The following is a 25,111-nucleotide window of genomic DNA, read 5'->3' on the forward strand; positions in this document are numbered from 1 at the left end:
CCTGTAATAGAACAATAAGCTAAAATCGGACCTGAGGCAACAAAATCAGCAGGATGTAACTCAGGTTTAGTTACAGTGAGTCATAGTTCAGTAAGATCATGCAAAAGTAGTTTTCATTGTGTAACAAAGGTAAACATACGTAGAGCACTGAGGTGGTGATGAGGTTCTCATGAGTGTATATGAGGATATGTCTGTATTTTTTTTGTGTCCCTCCCTTTTTGTTTGATGATCATCCCCCAGATATGTGTTTCTGCATGCAGGTCTGGGATAAACAGATCACAGCCGTAGGCGTGAAATAAAGAAACGCATTCTTACTTTCTGAAGGACAAGGCTTACTTGACTAGGCAAGCAAACCTGATCAAAAAAAAAAAAAAATCTGTATAAAGTACTGTTGAAACACATGAAAAGGTTTGGTAAAATGGTGACTGTGTTTGGACATTTGGATGCAGTTGTAAATACTTGATGTACTCTTTTACATTTATTCTGTACTTCTTTCAGTGGAGCCAAGAGCGCAGAAAGATTTGCAGCAAATGTCTCACATGACGATACCCCTGCACATGTTTCTATGGAAACGGTGGGCATGTGATGTGAGTGCCTGTGTAACCCCCCTCCCATCACCCCCCCCCCCCACACACACACACACACACACACATACTTAATGCTTTAAACTTGCCCCTCCTCCATTCTCTGCCCTATTATAAGTGACTTTTCTGTAACTTGAAGTGTTTTTTTTTCCAGTTATCTAACAATAGATGAGCACAGATTATGGGATATTTTGTGAAATCCAGAGCACATACTTGGGAGGGCGTTGGAATTTGGTGAAAAAGTTCAAATATTTATCTGTAAATGGGGGAAAAGGCAGAAAAATGTCACTATTCAACATATGTAGTGTTAATTTGGAATAAATTAACCCTTTCATGCATAGTGGTCACTACAGTGGACAGCTATTCTTAAGCTGTTCTCTTGTTATTCATAGGTTATGTTGTTTTAGTTCCATATCAGACAACACAGTGGACACTTACACTTCATCCCATAGACTGACATTCATACTGTTACTGTAATTTTGCTGTTCTTGATAAACCTGATCTGTAGTAACATGCTTTAAATCAGTTGCTAATTGTTATTATACTATAATTAACAGTTTTTGTAATCAAAAAGGTTTTTTTGTTGTTGTTGTTTTTTTTTGCATATTATCTCCATGAAGTTAGTCATAACTAGTATTAGAGTATGTTAAAATGTGAGAAAACACCAGATTATTTGCATGAAAAATATTTTTGTTTCATAGTTTTTCTTCTTACAACTCCTTTTCGAGTGCAGATGAATGATTTTGGAATTTGCATGTATTCTGTAAATGCTCGAAATAAACAAAAAATAATGAATGATTGAACAGTTTTCACACAGTATATGACGTTCTGATGATGGGTTTTAAATACATGTTTCTTTGCCTCAAAAATTAAATGCATGGTGTCCAGTTGAGTGGACGTGTTTGTAACTCCATGAAAAACAGGTTCATAAAAAAAAAAAAAAAAAAAAAAATCAATTGCATTGTTTTTTTATGCCTAAAGAGGAATAAAAACACTCAGGAGAAAAATCTCGACTAAGGTTTTTATAATTCGTGCATGAAAGGGTTAATACTGGTTTGACTCTAAAAGTATCAAAAAGAAAAAAACAAACAGATTAACATCCAAATAATTCGACTATTTTAATTATTATGTTACCTTTTCCATTTTGGGAGTCACATATGCTGTAATAAAAATCTAAATTAGAGGAAGCGCCATTCCTATAAATTCCGTTAACTCCTAAAAGCGTGACTGCTCAAACCCACGTTGTTACGTCAATTACACGGACGTGGGCACCCACTGTCCAATTAGGAAGAGAAAGAGGAGGGTCTAGCGATTGCAACAAGTGTTTTCAGAAAGCTGGGAGGCTATATATCGTTCTCCTGAAACTTTAAGGACACTCCTTGGAGAAGAGCGGAGAGGCCAGACTTTTACGCACGGCGCGTCTTTGGATACACGCACCCCAGGGATCCACTCCACAGAACGGGACTTGGGCATTCGTGAGATTTGTGATCGCAGACATCGGACAGCATGGATGGATCCAACCGAACTATGGACCCGAGCTGCAGGCAGCAACCCCCCCTCGCCATAGATATCATAGTCAGTGAGTAGAAACTGTAAAGTCTCTTCGAAGAGTAGTGTTTTTATCCAATCTGTGGATTTATGGAGATCCTGCAAGTTGTTTTTAATAGATCTGGATGTTTGTAAAGCATCCACTTGTCCTCTTCAGTGTTTTTTTTTTTTTTGACAGATGTAAAGATTTTCCTTCATTTTTTCAGATGACCACTATTTCTCAATAACAATGGATTTATAAAAAGTTTAATATTAGGTTAATTATTAGGTTGCAAACACTTTATAACACAATTGAAAACAAGGGTAACAGTGATCTGCTGCTTGCCAAATGGATCCATATATTTACTATTACTGTTAAAACTTAGGTATCCTTTATATCCTATCAATAATTATCTGATAACTATCATACAACCATCAGCATGTAATACTTTACATTAAGATCATGAAATTAACAGATTTATATATTAACCCTTTCATGCATACTTGTCACTACAGTGGACAGCTATTCTACAGCTATTCTCTTGTATATTCCTGGATTTTGTTGTTTTAGTTCCATATCAGCCAACACAGTGGACGCTTATGCATTATCCCATACACTGTAATTCATACTATTACTGTTACTTTGCTGTTCTTGATAAACTTAATCTGCAGTAATATGTTTGAGTGTAAATCACTTGCTTGTTATTGTTATTAGACTGTACTTAACAGGGTTTTTTTTTTGTTTTGTTTTGTTTTTTTTAAACAAGTTTTTTTTTTTTTTTTTTTTTTTTATCATATCTCCATGAAGTGAGTAATGACTAGTATTAGAGTATGTTAAAAATGTGAGAAAACATAAGATTAGCAGCATTAAAAATGTTTTTATTTCATAGATTTCACACAATATATCAGTAAACACATGTTTCTTTGCTTCAGAAATTAAATGCATGTTGTCCAACTGGGTAGACATTTTTGCAACTCCATGAAAAATAGGTTCATTAAAAAAAGCTTCAAGTGCATTGTTTTTTTTAATGCCTAAAGAGGAATCAAAACACTCTGGAAAAAAATCTTGATTAGGGCTTTCATAATTCATACATGAAAGGGTTAAGATCATGAATTTAACAGTTATATATTAAGGCTGTGGCAACATTGTCTCCGTTGACATTATTACCTTGTCAGTAAATGCTAGAAGTAAAGAAGTAATACCTTATTGATATGGGAGTTTTCAGAACTGTTATGAAGTGGTGTACAAGATAAAAGTTCATCAACAAAAGAAGAAAATCAAGACATGAATACAGAATGTAATCCATATCACAAGTTAGATTTTACAGTACAAATTCAAGACATACATGAATACAGCATAAAATCCAGCTATAAAGTGCTATGGCAATTCAGAAAATATAGTCAAATCATTATAAAATATCTGTTTAAAATGTAGTGAAAATCATAAAAACGTAAAGTTATAAAAGTTCATTTTATGATCACTTTGAAATCTCAACTGATTCCATAACTTGGTGCAATAAGAGGCCATTTTTGCTGGTTAAAAATCAAAGATAGGTGATTTACTGTATTTATGGGTGTTTAGTCATCAGTAGTGATCTGCTACTCTCTAGTAATGAGTGGTGAGTCATATAAGACGTCTCTACTGGAATCACTGATGTTAAGTTACAAAAATGTAAATATCACATTCAGAATTGTCTATTTTGACAGTATAATTGTATGATTAGGTTTTTATTACATGGACTTGCATGTCCACCTCCTCAGATATCTAGTATCAAATAAAGTCAAGAGGTAATTTTTTGTTGTTTCTGGGGTGATATGGCATTGTTTTATTCTAAACTATAGTACTGAGCATGTTTCTTTAAAAAATGACCTCAGTAGTAAATGCTTTCAAATGTCTGATAAAGGAAGATAAAGGAAGTTGAGTGCTAGGGCTGGCCAAACTGATTAGATTAATCAAGGGTGTTGCTGTCTGAAAATAAAGAAAAATGTCTAAATTTAAATAATAAGATTATTCCTCTGGAGACAGTTCTTGCTCAAAGTGCATTCTGTTTGCTTCTTGTGATTTATGAATTATGAATGTGCGTCTCCAATCATATGATTCATGTAGTTTTAGTAAAGAAAGTATCTTGGACTCAGGTTTTGTCTTCAGTTCATATATAGCCAGACAGAAATCGCTTATATCTTTGATAAAAACTGAGATTTATTTCTTTGGTCATAGTACTTAACTGTTTTTAACACATTATAACATCTAAGATTTAACAGAACAGATAAATAAAAGGCAGTTTTTCCAGTGTAGAGCATTGTTAGATGAGCTTCTTCAAGATTCAAGAGTGTTTATTGTCATTATGTGCACATAACAAAATGTTGCTTACAGGTAGTTCTCGGCTAGATAAAAGTATAAAAACACTAAAGAATATGTACGTCAATGTAAGAAAAACACAAAAGAATATGAAAATCAAGGGTACGTACATCGTAAATAGAAAAGAAGTGTAAAAACACAGTATGAACAGTACAGTAAAATAAAAACCAAAAAAAAAGTAAATAGCAGATGTGCAATATTATGTGTAATCTTTGTCAATTTCTCTGCCACAGTCAACCCACAACAACACACAGAAGTAAAATAATGCAAATTATGATATGTTTATGTCTACTGATAGGTATCTGACTTAAGTGGCATTTATCAGATAGTCTTTCAGTTTAGATCTTTAGCGAATAGAAACATTAGTTTACTGGTCTTTAACTTATGGAATGGTGAGACAGTAAACCTGTGATGACTAGATGATGATGATGATGATGATGATGATGATGATGATGGTCAGTGATGAGTGACTTTTTCCACCTATTTCTATTTTTGCTTGATTTATATCCGATAACTGTTCACCATAATAATTGCCATTTTCTTCAATCATATAACTATTATGACCTTTTAAATTTGCTATTTGTAAAAGGTATTTGGTTATGGCAGCTGGGATTTTACCTGAAAACCATCTAATAACGTCTGTCTAGTTGTTTTTTAGATTTAAATCATCGTCCGCATATAAATCCTCTACAAGTGCAGTCACGTTCTAAAGTGGTGTTCCCCTTGGACCCTGTTGAGGCCACTGACTTCACTCTGAAAGCACAGACATGCCCAGTAAATATTAAGCAAGACTGATTTATATTCATGAACTCCAGGAACATTGCAGTTACTTGCTCACACAGATATTCGACCTGTTATTAAGAAATACATTTGTGAGTTTTACTGGGATGTTGGCAATATTATTATAAAGTCACAGTTAGGCTTCAGATTAATGCTAGACTATCTATTTCACTTTGTTTTTGAGACCTTGCAGAATGACATTTGTAAGGATAAGAAGTAAAAAGGACTGTAATCTGTGAAAATAATCATGTCCCTGGTAAAGGATTTTATTTTTCAGGCTGTTTTATGATTATTTGCACCAGTCTTTTCCACTTTTCCTGTCTTTTATTTACTCCGCTCATTGAGAAGCAATTGAGTCTTTTTTTCCCCCCAATTCTCTTTTTATTGGTATTTTCATGGTTCACACATTTATTCACATAGCATTTCACCATTTTCATCCATTCATCTGAAAATTACAATTTAATCTCACAATCGATACTTCCGTGACTCCACTAACAATACAAATAAGGATGATTGGTCCTGTCTCTGCAATATGAAAGATGTCATTTTTATATTACAAAATAAAGAACTAAACTCCCTAGAACAAGAAGGCATGGGTGCACATTTGTGATATTAAAAAATAAATAAATAAAGAAAGAAAACATCGATACAAAAGGGTTTAAAAAGACAAAAAATGGGTGAAATGGACATAAGCCATGGTCTTAGATGAACAATGGTCGAACTGGTGTGACATACATAATCCATCTTTCCCATCTTTTCAAAAACAAACCTTGTTGTTGTCTTATAGCAGAACTAATTCTTTCCATCATAAAAATGTCATAAATGATGTCAATCCACTCCTCCACTGTAGGCTTTTCTAGTTTTAGCCACTTCCTTGTTATGGTTTTCCTACAAGCAGCAGTTAAAATCTGAAATAGATGTTTGTCATTAGAGGAGACATTTTCTGACAGTAGAACTCCTAGGTATACACATTTTATACACATTTACATTTTGCATTTTTTACCTAGTGAAGAACCTTCTACTAATTATTTTTTCTTTCATGAAGTAATCTATTTTTATGCTTATTTTATTGTACAACTCATATCCGTCTGTGTGACCTCTAGTGGTTTTTGTCCTTGGTTCTTTCACTTTTTGTCTTTGTTTTTCGTCTCATTTCTACTCGGTGTCAAATATAGGTGCAAAACAAATTCTTCAAATAAAGATTCGATTACTACGATATCCGGATGTCCATACATTCTCTATTTCTTTGCTTCATCCTTAGGCACTGTGATATTTTTTTACCGATCAGTTATTAAACAAAATGCACATTTCTTCATAATGACAGTGATTTTACAGTTTGTTTGCACATTTTATCAATAGTAGCATGTTTTACTCTGTGCTTGTCATGTCTTTTTATGTTACATGTGTGGTCTGTCTTCAAAATGTTGTGTTTTCTTTCTATGTTTGCACAGGCAGAACAGTTCAACATGTTCTGCAGGTGAGGCTGAATGGAAACAATAAAGGTTTACAGATGGATTGAAGGATCAACGTAGTTAAAGTAGAGCCAGAGAGCAGCTCTGTCCCTCACGTTTTAACCGGAACAGTAAAAACAAAAGTGATTTTAAATAGCCTGTGACCACCTGTGGCGAGTTACCGTCAAAGTAGGAGTGTGCGTTTGTTGTGAACGTTTCACCACTAATGACTCAGGATGCCAGAACATAAATGACGCAGTAACAGAATAACAGTCATATATAGGGAGAACATGTTGAAACCATTAACTCAGCCCTCCTTCCCCTTTCTTTGTTCTATGTTGGATGAAGCTGCAGCTTTGTCATCACTCATCACTGGTGTGAGCTGTTAACATTTGAATGGACGGGTTCACCGATAACATCTTCAAAGCTTTCCCTGAAAATGATACGCTGCCAGTTCCCCTAAAACATAAGCACAAACATGCCCAGGTGTATCTGGAATTTACTTTGAATCCTCAGTCAGCTGTTTTTTTGTTTTCCATCTTTGACTGTTGCTTCAGTCGGAGGAAGAAAGAACTCATCCTGTCCATCTGCTCTGTTAACGTGAACACCAATTACTTTACTTTTACTTCACCAGTTCCTTTTGTTCCCTCCAGAGTTGGACGTCTTTGGTATCATCCTGTACTCGCTGCTCACCTTTATGGCAGCAGTGTCCATGCTGGTCTTCATAGAGGAGTGTATCTACATCTATAAGAAAGTTCCAGCCAATAAGAAGAGTATAATCATCTGGGTGAATGGAGCAGCACCGGTAAGAGCCACACTGCTGGAAGAACTGGGCATCATTCAGTGTACATATGTTGAATTTCCCCTTGGGTATTAATAAAGTAAATCAATCAATCAATCAATCAATCAATCAATCAATCAATCAATCAATCAATCAATCTATCTATCTATCTATCTATCTATCTATCTATCTATCTATCTATCTATCTATCTATCTATCTATCTATCTATCTATCTATCTATCTATCTATCTATCTATCTATCTATCTATCTAAATGAAAAATAGGAAAATACATGATTTTCAGTGAAAAAAAAAGCAAAACCCAGAGCTTAATATTTTAATAAATGCTGAGAAATCACTTAAGAAATATAGAGTTAAATATAGAGAAAAATTCATTTGGAAAGTGATATATAAGTGGCACTTGGTCTTTATGGGTTAAATTCAGTTAGAATAACACACAATTTATAATTATTGGTTTGATCACTTACTATACAGGCTGGGGAAGCAAAATTTACAATGAACATTTAGTTGTTTTTTCTCAGCAGGCACTACGTCAATTGTTTTGAAACCAAACATATACTGATGTCATAATCATACCTAACACTATTATCCATACCTTTTCAGAAACTTTTGCCCATATGAGTAATCAGGAAAGCAAACGTCAAAGAGTGTGTGATTTGCTGAATGCACTCGTCACACCAAAGGAGATTTCAAAAATAGTTGGAGTGTCCATAAAGACTGTTTATAATGTAAAGAAGAGAATGACTATGAGCAAAACTATTACAAGAAAGTCTGGAAGATACTATTAAAGAAGAATGGGAGAAGTTGTCACCCGAATATTTGAGGAACACTTGCACAAGTTTCATGAAACGTGTGAAGGCAGTTATTGAGAAAGAAGGAGGACACATAGAATAAAAACATTTTCTATTATGTAAATTTTCTTGTGGCAAATAAATTCTCATGACTTTCAATAAACTAATTGGTCATACACTGTCTTTCAATCCCTGCCTCAAAATATTGTATTTTTTGCTTCCCCACCCTGTATATACTCTCCTTTTTACCATTTAGTCAAGTTTGTTGTTTGAGTTAACACCTGTTTTGTTTAGATATATCACTTTTAACCCTCAATCACCGCAACAACCACTAGCAACCAAAGTAATCCACTGATCTAAAATGTCTAATACCTTTTTAACCACGAATCCTATCAATATATTAATATAATTCAGGTAAAATTCAGTTTCTTGGCTATTCATCATCATTAATTATGATCCATTTGGATGTTCAGAGTCATATTTTATTTGGTATATTTAGCTGAAAATGTCACTTGTATTTCAGTTTTCTCTGTTTTGATATAAAAACCTTTGAGTTTTTATGGAAATCTACACAGTAAGTAAATTAAATCTGGGAAAATACCTGATTTTCAGTAAAAGTCTATCATATACTCAGCCTGGTCAACAAAAAGCCCCTCACTCTAATATTCATTGGACCACCTTTAGCTTTTATTATGACACACTGTAGCGGCTATATGTCATCAAAATTAAATCAACTTAAAGGTGACTGAACTTCAGACTTCAGCATAACTCAAATAACCACTAGATGCACCATGGGTTTGTGGTTTACGCAGTCAAAAATACAATGTCCATTCCTTAGATACATTTCAGGTGGTGTATTTTCAGGATTTTGCAGGTAAACAACAATCAAGGCCTTTTGTACTGTCTCTCCTGTTCATCCTATCTGTCTGTCTATGAATGACTGGTTATCTGGGTGTCTGTCCGGTTATCTGATTGTCTGGTAAAAAACCACAGGCCCACCCAGGTGCATGCTGGTCTAACTTGGTGCTCCGTATTTATACCCAGGTGCCCACGGTCTAAACCAATAAGAAAATACAAAACAAAAGGTGCTAAATATTAAAGAATGAAAGCAATAACCATGAAAATCAAAAAATATATATTTTAAATATTAAACAAACAAAAAGTAAACAAAAAATAAACAATTAGCAAAAAATACACACTAAGTTAGTAATCAAAAAGGATAAATTAACTTTAAACAAAAAACTAAACCGACAAATAGCTCCTACACACACATTAGCTGAGTTATTTTTGTCATTTTTGGACACATATCATTGCTTAACCTAGACCTGACCAACTGAAGTAACTCTAGATCAAAACACTCCCCTGTAATATGTACTATAGGCACTAGGCATGATGGGTAATCACTTCACCTCCCTCCCTGATGCACCCAAAACAGGTTAAATCAGGACTCATCAGACCACATGACCTTTATCCATTGCTCCGCAGTGCGATCTTCATGGACTGATGGTTGTTTACTCTATCTTTAAATTCGTTCCAACAAAAACTGAGTGGATTTCTACAACCCATTTCAATTCCATCTTAATTTGTTACATTTTATAACTAGTTGCATCATGACATTTGCACATATAAGGTCAAGACTTAAGACAAACATTTCTCCGAGTACACCATAACTGTTTATCAGCAGCAGCGGTTGTAGTCCATACTGAAAATATGTCCGCACTTTGATTACCTAAAATGTTCAGTTGTTGGTTGTATTAATGAACACAAGTGGCTGAACGGGACAGAGCAGCACAGTCAACAACCTAAAAGGGATGGGGTGTGAAGGGGCTCATGCGCATTTAAAGGGCCAGCGCTCAAAACGACCTTTCTCATGTCATTACTCAGAAATAGGGTTGAAGATGGACCTGTGGAGTTGAATTAATGAAGAATTCAGACCCAAGCATAGCATTTACAGTTTATGTAGACCACAGGGAAATGTTTTAAAATGTATAATTCCATTTAAAAAAGCAAAATATTACTCCTTTAATAATTGAAAAGTTAAAAAAGTTAAAGTATGAAAACATATTAATCCTTACAGTCAGTATCCAGGGGAAAGAGTGGACTATTTGCAAAGTTAAATCCAGGTGAGGACTTTTTTAATCCAGGCTGTGCATTAATTCCATGTTACTGTATTCATGCAGTGTTTGACATTTTCTCTGTTCGTTTTCAGGTGATTGCCACCATGTCGTGCTTGGGGATGTGGATCCCCAGAGCCACTATGATCACTGATATGACCTCAGCCTGGTGGGTTTTTCTTCCTCTGCTTCCCTCTCTTGTGCTTTCTTTTTCTCAGTGTGTTGTTTTCAGTCAGAGCCCTGCGGTGCAAAATCACAGAGGGGAAACATGAACTTCACAATGTACACAGAGTTTTATAGAAAACAGTGATAATGTTGCACAATTTGCGGAGGAGGCTGTCATTTTCTTTCCCTCTCACCTCTTTTAGTCCATTTTTTTCTTCCATGTGGTAATCCCTTCTCTTTGTCTTGCTCTTGTTTGTGCCGTCTCATTAACTTTACCTCCCTGGTTTCTAAATTCCCATTAACCCGTTGCTCCTTCTTTTGTTTTCTCCAGCTACTTTGCCGTTGTGGTATTTAAGTTCCTCATCATGATGCTGGAGGAGGTGGGCGGCGATGAGGCCTTCCTAAAGCGAGCGGGGAAACATAAACTGAAGATCAGTACAGGGCCGTGCTGCTGCTGCTGCCTTTGCCTGCCGCATGTGGCCATCACACGGTAAACTCAAACAGTCAGCGAATATCGTAGATCACGATAAACAGACGAAAACAAAACCAGTTCCAGGGAATGTAATTAGAGTCAGATCTGTAGTCTGATGACAGGAACATGTAGGTCCCAACGGTGTGTATGTGGATTTAGATGCTAGTTTTAATCAGACTGGATGGAAATTTGAGGACACTTGGATGTTGGTATCAGATGAACAGTCAGCAGTGAGGATTATATAATTATTTTAACAGTAAGATCATCAGTCAGAATGAAGAGATATCTGAAAAATGGTTCTAACTGTTCATTTTTAAGGTCGACTATGCGCCTCGTCTTTAACCGCTACACTTTTGGTTTAAAATTGTGCAATCCCTGCTTAACTGAGGCAATGACTGAAGCATTTTGCAAAGCTAATCAAATGCAGATCCAGAGCAGTACCCATGACAATCATCACCATGTGTTGTTTAAATGGTCCGGGAGAAAGTTCAGCGCTTTGATGTAGTTTTGGGTCTGTTTAACTGTTACATAAACTGATGTTCCACTGCACATACGATACTGCAGTCAGACTGGATGTCCGCTTGAGTTGTGTCAATGCAGGTTGAATGCAATCCCGGTCATTCACCTCAGACAGAGGGGCCCATGCACCACACACTGTACAGTCTGTTTTAGTTAAGAGTTTCGGCTTCATTTCAAGTTGATACCGCCAGTGCAATTTTGGTAAGTGGGAAAGAAGGAAAAGTGAAAGTATATAAGTATAAGCTACAAGTAAATGCAGTTTAATACCACTTCATAGTAGATTATTCAATGACAAAGTTTTTTTTTTTTTAATTACATTTTTACAAAAATTCTTGAGGAGACAAATACAGAAATAAAACAAACAACGCAACCAGTCTGGAATACATGCACTACACTACACTACACTACAGTATAGTATAGTATAGTATAGTATAGTATAGTATAGTATAGTATAGTATAGTATAGTATAGTATAGTACAGTACAGTACAGTACAGTATAGTATAGTACAGTACAGTATAGTACAGTATAGTGTAATACAGTAGAGTAGAGTAGAGCAGAGCAGAGCAGAGTAGAGCATGGTATACAGTACAGGCCAAAAGTTTGGACACACCTTCTCATTCTTCGCATTTTCTTTATTTTCATGACTATTTACATTGTAGATTCTCACTGAAGGCATCAAAACTATGAATGAACACATGTGGAATTATGTACTTAACAAAAAAGTGTGAAATAACTGAAAACATCTCTTATATTCTAGTTTCTTCAAAGTAGCCACCCTTAGCTCTGATGACTGTTTTGCACACTCTTGGCATTCTCTTGATGAGCTTCAAGAGGTAGTCACCTGAAATGGTTTCCTAACAGTCTTGAAGAAGTTCCCAGAGATGCTTAGCACTTGTTGGCCCTTTTGCCTTCACTCTGCGGTCCAGCTCACCCCAAACCATCTCGATTGGGTTCAGGTCCGGTGACTGTGGAGGCCAGGTCATCTGGCGCAGCACTCCATCACTCTCCTTCTTGGTCAAATATCCCTCACACAGCCTGGAGGTGTGTTTGGGGTCATTGTCCTGTTGAAACATAAATGATGGTCCAACTAAACGCAAACCGGATGGAATGGCATGTCACTTCAGGATGCTGTGGTAGCCATGCTGATTCAGGTTGCCTTCAATCTTGAATAAATCCCCAACAGCGTCACCAGCAAAGCACCCCCACACCATCACACCTCCCCCTCCATGCTTCACGGTGGGAACCAGGCATGTAGCATCCATCCGTTCACCTTTTCTGCGTCGCAAAAGACACGGCGGTTGGATCCAAAGATCTCAAATTTGGACTCATCAGACCAAAGCACAGATTTCCACTGGTCTAATGTCCATTCCTTGGGTTTCTTGGCCCAAATAAATCTCTTCTGTTTGTTGCCTCTCCTGAGCAGTGGTTTCCTAGCAGCTATTTGACCATGAAGGCCTGATTCACGCAGTCTCCTCTTAACAGTTGTTGTAGAGATGTGTCTGCTGCTAGAGCTCTGTGTGGTATTCATCTGGTCTCTAATCTGAGCTGCTGTTAATTTGCGATTTCTGAGGCTGGTGACTCAGATGAACTTATCTTCAGCATCAGAGGTGACTCTTGGTCTTCCTTTCCTGGGGCGGTCCTCATGTGAGCCAGTTTCATTGGAGCGCTTGATGGTTTTTGCGACTGCACTTGGGGACACATTCAAAGTTTTTGAAATTTTCTAGACTGACTGACCTTCATTTCTTAAAGTAATGATGGCCACTCGTTTGTCTTTACTTAGCTGATTGGTTCTCGCCATAATATGTATTCTAACAGTTGTCCAATAGGGCTGTCAGCTGTGCATCAACCTGACTTCTGCACAACACAACTGATGGTCCCAACCCCATCAATAAGGCAAGAAATTCCACTAAGTAACCCTGACAAGGCACAGTATGAAGTGAAAACCATTTCAGGTGACTACCTCTTGATGCTCATCAAGAGAATGCCAAGGGTGTGCAAGGCAGTCATCAGAGCAAAGGGTGGCTACTTTGAAGAAACTAGAATATAAGAGATGTTTTCAGTTATTTCACACTTTTTTGTTAAGTACATAATTCCACATGTGTTCATTCATAGTTTTGATGCCTTCAGTGAGAATCTACAATGTAAATAGTCATGAAAATAAAGAAAATGCGAAGAATGAGAAGGTGTGTCCAAACTTTTGGCCTGTACTGTAGTTTAGTATAGTATAGTATTGTATAGTATATTACAGTATAGTATAGTATAGTATAGTATAGTATTGTATTGTATTGTATTGTATTGTATTGTATAGTACAGTATAGTACAGTATAGTGTAATACAGTAGAGTAGAGCAGAGCAGACTAGAGTAGAGTATGGTATAGTCTAGTATAGTTTAGTATAGTATAGTATATTACAGTATAGTATAGTATAGTATAGTACAGTATAGTATTGTATAGTACAGTATAGTGTAATACAGTAGAGTAGAGTAGAGCAGAGCAGAGTATAATATAGTATAGTATAGTATAGTATAGTATAGTATAGTATAGTATAGTATAGTATAGTATAGTATAGTATAGTATAGTATAGTGTAGTATAGTATAGTACAGGATAGCATAGTATAGTATAGTATAGTATAGTATGGTATAGTATAGTATAGTACAGTACAGTACAGTATAGTATAGTATGCTACCGTACAGTACAGTATAGTATAGTATGCTACCGTACAGTACAGTATAGTATAGCTTCAATTTAATCATATCTTTGTCACTTATACAGGGTGTATCAGACAAAAGTAGACTCTCAGAAAAAAACAACATAAAACCAAAATGCGAAGATATTTTGAAAATCTGGTCATTTATGTTTATTGACCATGTAATTCTCCCTTGATTGACACCAGTTTCCTGGGTCAGTTTTCATTCTTCAGTCAACAACGCTAATTTGAATTGTGCAAAATAAGTCTTTTGCGCATGGAAATGTAAGGGTTAATATGAGATCTGTTGCCATGGATGACAAGTTCCATTGGTCCTTTACTTGCATACATAAAACAGGAAAAAAAATAATGACATGTGAATCCCTTACCATCAATGGAGAATTACGTGGTCAATAAACACATATGACCAGATTTCCAAAATGTCTTTGTAGTTTGGTTTTATGTAGTTTTTTTTTTCTGAGAGTCTACTTTTGTCTGATACACCCTGTATAAATATTCCACTTTTTACATTTTTGTTGAAAGTGTCGTCATTGGTTCTCACCATATAAATCAACTTCTCCAAAACAAAAATATGACCAGCCACTGATCTGTTTTTGGAGTGTTCACATTAAACCATTTCCTAATGACAACCTTTTTCAATTCTACCAAATAAAACCTTAGTCAAGTAAACATCTTTTTTCATAACAACATCCACAAAGTTTCCAACACACATCACTGAGCAGGTATTTGTAGTTTAATACCTCTTAGTAGTAGATTATGCAATGACAGTACTTTTTTTGTCTTAAATTTTCACAAAAAATCTTGAGCAGACAAATAAAACAACACAACCAGTATGGAATACATTCACTACAGTATAGTATAGTATAGTATAGTATAGTATAGTATAGTATAGTATAGTATAGTACAGTACAGTACAGTACAGTATAGTATAGTGTAGTATAGTGTAGTGTAGACAGTGTTGGGCAGTAGCGTCGCTACTTGTAGCGAAGCTAGTAACTTACTACAATTTTCAGTAGCTTGGCGGTAACGTCACTATTTCCTGAATCAAGTAACGTTTCAGTAGCTTAACTCTTTTATTGATCAAACAGCGTGGTAACGACCACAAAAGCTATTTTATATGCAGTGGAGAAGCAGTTTGTAGTCTAGAAAAATTCAATTATATCATGCACAACACAAGCACTCAAGATTGTTTGGAACAGGGCCACACACTCTGTCTGCATGGGACTCACTATAAACCAGGCGTTTAACCTGGAGTGGGCGTGGTTTACTGGAACATCATCGTGCACATTCTTGGAAGCACCGTGCCCGTGCTTAAGGACCGGGTAGCAGAATCTGGGCAGTGTTGGAGCTTTCCTCCACTTCCTTACTGATGTTCCCCTACCTCCTGCCGTGTCGTTGCTGTCAGTACCAGTGAGCGGACAGTGCATACAGGATGGAGCGGACCAGGTGCGTCATGTGGGGCTGAGTTTCCATAGAGGAGCTGGAAATGAGACCTGCACCACATACCTGGTATCACCCTGGAGCACCTGTCAGATGACAGCGTTCACTTCAGTGCAGAAGAAAACGGTGTTCTGCTGAACATCGGATGGTTGTTGGCTGAGGTGTGTGGACGGTGATCACCACAGGCTCTTTTCAGAGGCGCCAAACCCACAGTAAAGAGCACTACAGCCAGTTCCCCTCTGCTTCTGTGGTTAATGGCTAAGACACAAGCACCAAAGGAACCAGTTTGTCAGTGGTGTAGTGGTCCCTGGAGAAGGGGGTAGACCCACAATTTTTGCATTTTGTTTAAGTAGTCCAGAAAAACGCCCTGTTTTTGAAACAGTGACATGTAAGACTACTGTATTTAGTTTACCCAAAAATCTGTCAGTAGTATTTGGTCACTATTATAAAATTATCATGACTTGATTAGGAGCAGTTTGTAGGTAATAGGGGAGAGTGGGGTGATTTGTGCCAGGGGGGAAGTAGTGCCACCCCTTGTTTGTAGAAAACCATAAATTAGAAATTGGTCATGTGACCAAGAACCATCCATTTTACTCATCCTACAAAGAAGAGAGACACATGGCATGAGAGGTAAGCACATTTTAGCTCAAAAAACAGTTTTTTGCCTTTCAAAGTAAAATTTCTATAATCAAGGTTTTTTGATTCTTGTGTCTGAACAATTATAGACAAGTTTAAAAACATTTCACATTTGTTTTAATGCTTTAATAAGGCTACACAATGAGTCTGTATGTGATACACATGATGTTAGCTCTAAACTGCTGGATCATGCTAGTTTTTCAAAATGGTGGGGCTGGGGTGATTTGTGCCAAAGGGCCTGGGTTCAGTTGTGCCAGCGGCACAATTCACTACTTCTGATTATTTTCAACATATTATTTTATAGTAATTGTATATTGAATGGTGAACGGTGGTGCAGTGGATAGCTCTTGTGCGTCACAGCAAGAAGGTCCTGGGTTCAATTCCAACACTATTTGATGTGTGGAGTTTGCATGTTCTCCTCGTGTCTGTGTGGGTTCTCTCCCGGTACTCCGGCTTCCTCCCACCATCCAAACACATGCACTGAAAGGTTAATGGGTTAATCTAAACTGTCCATAGGTGTGAATGTGAGTGTGATTGGTTGCTCGTCTCTATATGTCAGCTCTGCAATGATATGGTGACATGTCCAGGGTGTACCCCGCCTTCACCCATAGGTAGCTGGGATAGGCTCCAGCGACCCCTGTGACCCTAGTGAGGATAATGCGGGTTCAGATAATGAATGAATGTATATTGTACGCTTACATTTTATCACTAAAACTATATTACATTCTTAATTTTAGACCAAAACCCATCATGCCATGCACTTATAAACAGAAGACATACAAGGCTGCAGCATCGACAAGTGGGACTTTAAGTGGTAGATCTAGACCAATCAGTTAGAGCCTTTATGTTCACAGGACATTATTATTGCCCTTTTTGAAAAAATGTGGACCCCCATCATGTATGCAATTTGCTTGACATAGGCATTGAATTATGTGGTCACATAATGGTGGGGAGTGATTTTTTTAATCATGGCTCCAAAAGGCCATGAACATTCATGGCTTTCAGAAGTTTAAAAAATAAATAAATTACTGCTTCACAGAAGTTTGGTAGAACAGGCTTTTAGAGCCTTTAAGTTCATACAGCATTATTATCACTGCAGGTGATATCCATTCCAATGTCCAAATGCTTCCATTAGGACCATTTACAAATGTGACATGCTGGCAAAATGATTGTGGTGATTTTCTTTAATGCACCAACATATGTTGAATGTAGTTCAGGTGCGATTCTAGGATCAGAGATTTAGGGGTGCTGAGCACCCAGAGTGCTGGCTGGCCAGGCAAGAGAAATTTCACTGTTTAGTACATTTTAACGCAATTTCAGACCATCGTCCCCATATTTGTGAAAGGAAAGCGTGACATTTTTTGGGTTTGAGAAACTCTGTGACTAAACCATCAAATCTGATAGAAGTCATTTAAATGCTGAGCCACAGTAAAAGAGGAATGGATTAGAATCAAAAAAGAAATATACCCTAACCCTAATTTCTGGTGGAAGACAATCCCCCATTTTGATTCAGCAGTTCCTCTACATATACATATACATATACATATACATATACATATACATATACATATACATATACATATACATATACGCGAGAATGGGTTTAACTCCAGAGGAATATTAGTGTCAGATCTACTTCAAAACACTGTCTGCACATGACAATACATTCACTGTACAGGTTCTATCAGTAGAACATTTATAAATTTGTTGTATAAATGGACAGAAACCAACATATATGTGGAAGAACACACCATCATATACCATTAAAACATCAGCAAACCAGCACTTTTGTCATTTGTTTTCCGATTAATCTGATTAAAATACATAACATTTAGCACATTTAATCTCTGAGGCAGATAATTTCCAAAAAAAAATTGTAGACCAGTGTATATGTTCAGTATCTCTCTGCTCTCCTCTCTTTCTTTGTGCTTTAACCAAAAGGCAAATAACCAAAAAATGTGTTTTATATATGATAAGAGATATAAACTGGTACTTTTATTCAACTTATAACATCATTGTAATAGAATATTTGGTTGTTGTGGAAAATGAAGTTACATGAGTTGATCTAACACTCTTACCTGAATCTGGCTCCTTTTTTTTTTTTTAGAAAAAAAAAAAACAACAAAAAAACTATCGTATGTTCCTGTCTACACACACACACACACACACACACACACACACACACTACAAGGGCTGTTCAATAAGTTCATGGCCTCACCCAGAAATACTGGTTGTTATAATACAGGATGTTGCATTCTTTCGTGATGGGATAGTGATGCTTGAACATCGATGGACCAAGTGCATTGCTGTAAATGGAGATTATGTTGAAAAATAAAATATAAATTATCAGTCTGTGTTGTTCTGTTCTGGGTGAGGCCATGAACTTATTGAACGGCCCTCGTAGGAGTTAATGGTCATCCAGCCAGTTATCCAGTCAGATAAAGTCAGTATTACCTTGTCTTTAATCTGAACACATGCACAGACACAACAGCAGCTTCTGTCAGTCCAGTTCAAACAGAGGACAGAGGTGGACTGAACCACATGGAACATTTCCTAGGCAGAAAAACATCAGCTAACTCCCACCTAACAGCATAAACAGTGATCTACGTTTCAATGCAGCTAAAACTGGGACTGGTGATGATAATAATGTGTTGGTATTAAGTGGTAGAAGTAAACAAATGTCCTGGTTTACACCAGGTACTTCCACCTCTACTGTACCCAACTGTAGAAGTCAGCGCCTGCACACTGCTCTGTACAGGTAGAGCCCAGAGTCCGAGTCAGGGAAAGGGAGGAGGGACGGAATGGATCAAACCATTTTCGAGACTAGATGGATGAGGGGTGTTGTATTTTTGTTGTTAAAATATTGCGTTTCAGCCATGTACTGTATATGGTTTTGACATTTTTCTAGCATGTTAAGTATTGACATAAAGTAAACAAGAAAAAAGAAAAATTTCAGCAACCTTAAAAAATTTTAGGGGTGCTTCAGCACCCCCAAAAATGGGCTAAAAACGCCCATGAGGGAGTTTAAAATACTATGTAGCCATTAGTGCGCTTGATTATGCATTAAATTATGTGATCACACAGTCACATTTTTCTGAAGGAGACCGAGTTTTATTCAGTTTTGAAGTGGCCTCTTATATGTTACATATGACAGACAGCGTTCCATGTATGTCAACGGTCATCTATTGCCAAAGCCTTTTTGCCTGAAATGATTCACAAGTACCATATATTGTGTATTTAAGTTTTTTGTGTTTTCCCAAAAACTAGAAAATATGACTTATGTCAATAGTTTAATAGGGTGACGATATTTAAATAAACCTTAAATGAGTAATTTTTGTATTGAATTTGTCATGCCTTTATATAGCAATACAGTTGATGAGATTAAAATGTTGTGTTTTACTTCAATAATTACTGGCACAATTTACCCCAATGTATTCTCCCCAAAGGCACAACTTAAAGGAACTTCACATGTAGTGAGCTACTTCTGTGGTGTTTGTGTAACTTAGCGTGCTACATTTGACTGGGTGGTAGCTTCTGTGTAGTGAAGCTTCTTTCATGGCAGAGTAACTGGTAGCTTAGCTCACTACATTTTCCAAGTAGCTTGCCCAATACTGAGTGTAGAATAGTCTAGTCTAGTCTAGTCTAGTCTACTCTAGTCTAGTATAGTATAGTGTAGTGTAGTGTAGTATAGTGTGGTGTAGTGTAGTATAGTGTAGTGTAGAATAGTGTAGTCTTGTGTAGTGTAGTATCGTATAGTATCGTATAGTATCGTATAGTATCGTATAGTATAGTATAGTGTGGTATAGTATAGTATAGTATAGTATAGTATAGTATAGTATAGTATATAAAAATTAAAAGCCATCGTATCAAATCATCATCTGCAAAGTAACTTTATCTGGCAGACAAATGTAAAAGTGGAGTAAAAAGTATATTTGCGTCTGAAATATAGTGCAGTAGAAATACAAATAGGCAAAAAATACAAATATGTGAGTTGAGAAAATACACTTACAATTATTTGTGTGAAGGTACTTAGCACAACTGAAACTGAATCTGTGTAAAGGTAAAATATACACACCAGAGGCCATTGTAGATAATCCAAAAGACCCTGGAGAAACAATTGAGGAAAGTTACTGGACAGAGAATGCCACAGCAGACTTCAGAATAGACTTTAAAAGATCCTGGAGGACTCTGATAATTGTGTGTCATTACCGGTTTGCATGAATGTGTTTCCTCTGTTTCACATCTAGGCGGACGCTCTTTCTGCTCAAACTTGGCTCCTACCAATTTGCTCTCATGAAATTGGTCTTCACCATCCTTTCTCTTGTCCTCTGGACCAATGGGACGTTTGACCTATCTGATGTGAGTCAGAAACATGGAAACAGTTGTGTTGCATGCATCACTATTCTTTTCTTAATTTTTATTTATCTAAGTTTTTGTGTTCTGATAGTCTCTTTTTGCATCCATTATAGTACAATACTTCAGTTTTCTTTGTTTCTTTGTTTCTTTCTTTTTTGTTTCTTTCTTTTTTGTTTGTTTGTTTCTTTCTTTCTTTCGTATGTTTTTTTGTTATTACTATTATAATCTAATAAGGGCAATTTTCAATCAACAGGAGCTACAAGTTTTTTGTTAAATGTAAAATGAGCTATTAAATACTATTATAAATGCAGTATTACGGTGCTAGAAAGATGCTAGCTACTTATATTCTGGCATGAGGGAAAATCTTAGGTGGCTATGCACACCAGCTAGGATCAAATAATCATTTTTGCATCTCTTTTCAGTGAAAAATAAATTCAAAAATGACCATTCTCACTAAAATCAGGACTTAGCTATTATAATATTGTTAGTATGACTTTGTTCAGCCTTATCTTGTGTGTCTTTTCATGTTTTTTCTACAGTCCCTGTCTAATATACTCGTCTTACTCCTTTTCTGATCGTCCCATGTGTTTCTATTTCTTAGCTGTCTATTACTGGAGCTGCTATATGGATCAACCCATTTGTGGGTATTTTGACGATCATAGCTCTGTGGCCTGTTGCCATCATGTTCATGCACCTGAGGACGGTCCTGCGGACAATTAAGATTATTCCCAAGTACGCCATTTACCAGGTAAGAACACATATATGGACATGCTGAACACCCTACAATCTCCATTTGCAGATAAATTAATATTTTCTATAACAGACGAAAAAATCTGTGCATTGTAATGTATTGGTTACACAAACAGATTTTATTTGTACTGTATGTAATTTCTGTATTTTGACATCTACAGATTACTCAAAAAATGTTGCAACAGGAAGGTTTATGGCTGTTTTATCACCTTTACTTTTAAGGGAAATTTATAATCCTTTTTTTTTTGGGAGGGGGGGAATTAACTGTTACACTTACATTTGTGTCATATTTTGCTAAACTCACTTTTATTAGTCTTTGGTACAGTTATTTGTGCATTTTGGGACCCTAGTAGTTCAAGAAGTTTGAATTTGAACCCTCCAGGTGCTGCAAAGCTATCTTTATATTTATTTTGGCAAAAATCGAGTGGGTTTCTACCACCTGTTTTAATTCCTGCTTAATTTGTTACATCTATAACTAGTTACGTCACAACATTTGCACATATAAGGTCAAGACTTTCGACGAACATTTCTCCGAGTATGACATAATTTTTTGTCAGCAGCAGCGGTTGTAATCCATACTGAAACTAGAAGCACTCGTAGAGCGCAGACCTCCGCCAAGGCTGATCAGTGCCCCCCCCCCCCCGTGGGCCCCCCCACGCCAAGGAGGTTATGTTTTTGCCAGGGTTTGTTTGTTTGTTTGTTTGTTTGTTTGTTTGTTTGTTTGTTTGTTTGTTTGTTTGTCTGTCTGTTTGTCTGTCCGTTAGTGTGCAACATAACTCAAAAAGTTATGGACAGATTTTGATGAAATTTTCAGGGTTTGTTGGAAATGGGCCCCCCCCGTGGGCCCCCCCACCCCCGATCACCACCAAAATTTAATAATTTCTTCCTTATCCCATTTCCAACAAACCCTGAAAATTTCATCAAAATCTGTCCATAACTTTTTGAGTTATGTTGCACACTAACGGACAGACAAACAAACAAACAGACAAACAAACAAACCCTGGCAAAAACATAACCTCCTTGGCGGAGGTAAATATGTCCAAACTCTGAGTCGATTACCTAAAATGTTCAGTTGTTGGACGGAGCAGCACAGCCAATAACCTGGAGGGGGCGGGATGTGAAATGGCTCATGTGCATTTAAAGGGCCAGCGCTCAAAACAACCTATCTAGTGTCATTACTCAGAAATAGGGTTGAAGATGGACCTGTGGAGTTGAATTAATGAAGAATTCAGACCCAAACATAGCATTTACTGTTTGTGTAGACCACAGGGAAATGTTTTAAAATGCATAATTCCATTTAAAAAAGCAAAATACTACTCCTTTAAGACACTGAGCTGCCCAACAGTTTGGGACGTCTGTTTTTTGATTATCATCATCATCATCATCATGTCAATATATTTTCAATAAGAGACAGTGGGAGGACTATTGGCAAGACAGTCCAGCACATGCAGTTGGTGACTAAAAAAACGCACTGTTTAACCTTGTACAGAATGACAGTGTCCTGCTAAAATAAACAGAGAGTTTATGGGATGGCAGCACATTTCTTCACACTGATAGCACCCTCTCACATATACCGGTCAGCTATGTGGACCCATGCAGCCCCAGATCATCATCAATGCCCACTGAGCCTTTTACTGATAACACTGTAGATCAGGGTTGTCAAACATGCGGCCCATGGGCTAAAACCAGCCCGCCTGAGGGTCCAGTGAATTTTGAAGGGAAAAAAAAACCAAAAAACATTCAAATGTATGAAACTTGTGAACTCCAAATTTTCTCTGGTTTTTCTATTTTTTTTTCTCCTTGTGTGTTTATAGTTGGTGCTGATCCTGAGTCAGCTGCAGACGGCTATCATCAATATTTTGGCATTGAACGGAACCATTGCTTGTGCCCCCCCCTTCTCTGCTGCAGCTCGAGGATACAGTGAGTCACTCAAACCCTCTGTCCTTGTAAATACTGATTCATTCAATACCCAGTGAGTTGTTCCATCCTCCTATTCATTGAGTTTCCTGGAATAACATGTTTAGTGTCCCTTCGATTTTCTCTGTAATGTGTGACCTTACTTTCGATTTTGACTTCCCTCACTTTGTCTTTGTTCGTCTCCATAGTGATGAGTCAGCAGCTGTTGATCCTGGAGATGTTCATCATCACGCTGGTAGCGCGTCTGCTGTATCGGCGAGAGTATGATCCTTTACCTCAAGAAGTGGATGACAATGAAAACAGCAAGATGATTGTGGTGGCCCAGTCTGCATGAGTTTGATATGCGTATATGTGTGTGTGTGTGTGTGTGTGTGTACTTGTATATTTTTTTATTTTCCCACGTAAATTCAAGAAAGAGAATCTACCACTGCTTTCAGCTGCTCCCGGGTACCATAGCAAATCACCAGCTTCCATTTGACCCTGTCTCCTGCATCTTCTACCTACATGTTCTCCTTCACTACATCCATTAATCTCCTTTGTTCTTCCTCTTTGCGTGGTAGCTGCATCGTCATCCTCCTCCTACCAATATACACTCTCCTCTTCAACTCCGATCCAACCTCCTCATTGCGCTGAACAGTTGACCCAAATACTTCACCGTCAGCCTCATCGTTTTACCTCCCTCTCTTTCATTCACACTCATGTATTGTGTTTTGCTGCAGCTGAATGTCATTCCCTGTCAGTGGTTCCAGTTTTAGTTTTAGGAGTTCTGGGTTCTGGTGCCAGTCCCAAGCTTGGATAAATGAGGAGGGTCACATCATGAACTGAAAACTGCTGCCAAATTTATCATGCAAATCACGAACGAGGAGGAGAATACTGTATATAATTGAATATAAATAAATATATGTATTATAATTAAATTCATGTTGTTTATGCTTATTCACCTGCTTTTTTTGACATGACATCTGGAGGGATCAGGCAAAAATAACACTTATGCATTACATTAAAACATTCCTATTGATCCAAAAGGCTTATTGGGCAGGTAATTTAACCCATAACATTATTACTACTGGCTGAGGGAAGACAGATAGGTTTAGATTCAGAGTTTAGATAGGTGTGTCAAACATTTAAGCAGTTGCTGATCCCAGGAGAACTGATGTAAAACAAGAGTTTCTTTTAAAATAAAGTAACCATTTATTCTGTTTTAATTTATTATTGGAAATGACAATATACGCAATATAAATCTTACTTCAGGAAATGTCTTGCCATATTTGTGTCCAGCTCATAGACAGCATGTAAAGGTCTTTCCAGTTTTTGGTCCAGCTGTGATCTAAATAAATAAATGGTGTTTGAATGGTGTTTGAATGTATTGATTAGAATGTACTTATCAATCAGTTTAAAGTCCTTAAATTTATATACAGGGTGGGGAAGCAAAATTTACAATATTTTGAGGCAGGGATTGAAAGACAGTGTATGACCAATTAGTTTATTGAAAGTCATGAGAATTTATTTGCCACAAGAAAATTGACATAATAGAAAATGTTTTTATTCTATGTGTCCTCCTTCTTTCTCAATAACTGCCTTCACACACTTCCTGAAACTTGCGCAAGTGTTCCTCAAATATTCAGGTGACAACTTCTCCCATTCTTCTTTAATAGTATCTTCCAGACTTTCTCGTAATAGTTTTGCTCATAGTCATTCTCTTCTTTACATTATAAACAGTCTTTATGGACACTCCAACTA

The 25,111-nt window shown here is 36.9% G+C and overlaps 1 protein-coding gene across 1 annotated transcript; it reads left to right on the forward strand.

The window, feature by feature from the left end:
* The first annotated feature begins 1,896 nt into the window (after positions 1–1,896).
* slc51a (solute carrier family 51 member A) lies at positions 1,897–24,728 on the forward strand. The gene is made up of 8 exons (XM_030123947.1): positions 1,897–2,163; positions 7,355–7,506; positions 10,504–10,577; positions 10,905–11,063; positions 20,596–20,707; positions 21,306–21,452; positions 23,269–23,374; positions 23,560–24,728. Exons 1-8 carry the CDS (start codon positions 2,091–2,093, stop codon positions 23,703–23,705), a joined length of 969 nt encoding a protein of 322 aa, XP_029979807.1. The 5' UTR covers positions 1,897–2,090; the 3' UTR covers positions 23,706–24,728.
* Positions 24,729–25,111: the final 383 nt, after the last annotated feature.

This window comes from Sphaeramia orbicularis, chromosome 20, assembly GCF_902148855.1.
Source record: "Sphaeramia orbicularis chromosome 20, fSphaOr1.1, whole genome shotgun sequence".
NCBI classification, from domain to species: Eukaryota; Metazoa; Chordata; class Actinopteri; order Kurtiformes; family Apogonidae; genus Sphaeramia; species Sphaeramia orbicularis.

Coding starts and splice junctions, on each gene's coding strand:
- slc51a (XM_030123947.1), top strand. CDS start 2,091: ATGGATGGATCCAACCGAACTATGGACCCGAGCTGCAGGCAGCAACCC. Junction 11,064..20,595: donor CCGCATGTGGCCATCACACG/GTAAACTCAAAC, acceptor TTTCACATCTAG/GCGGACGCTCTTTCTGCTCA. Junction 20,708..21,305: donor GGACGTTTGACCTATCTGAT/GTGAGTCAGAAA, acceptor TCTATTTCTTAG/CTGTCTATTACTGGAGCTGC.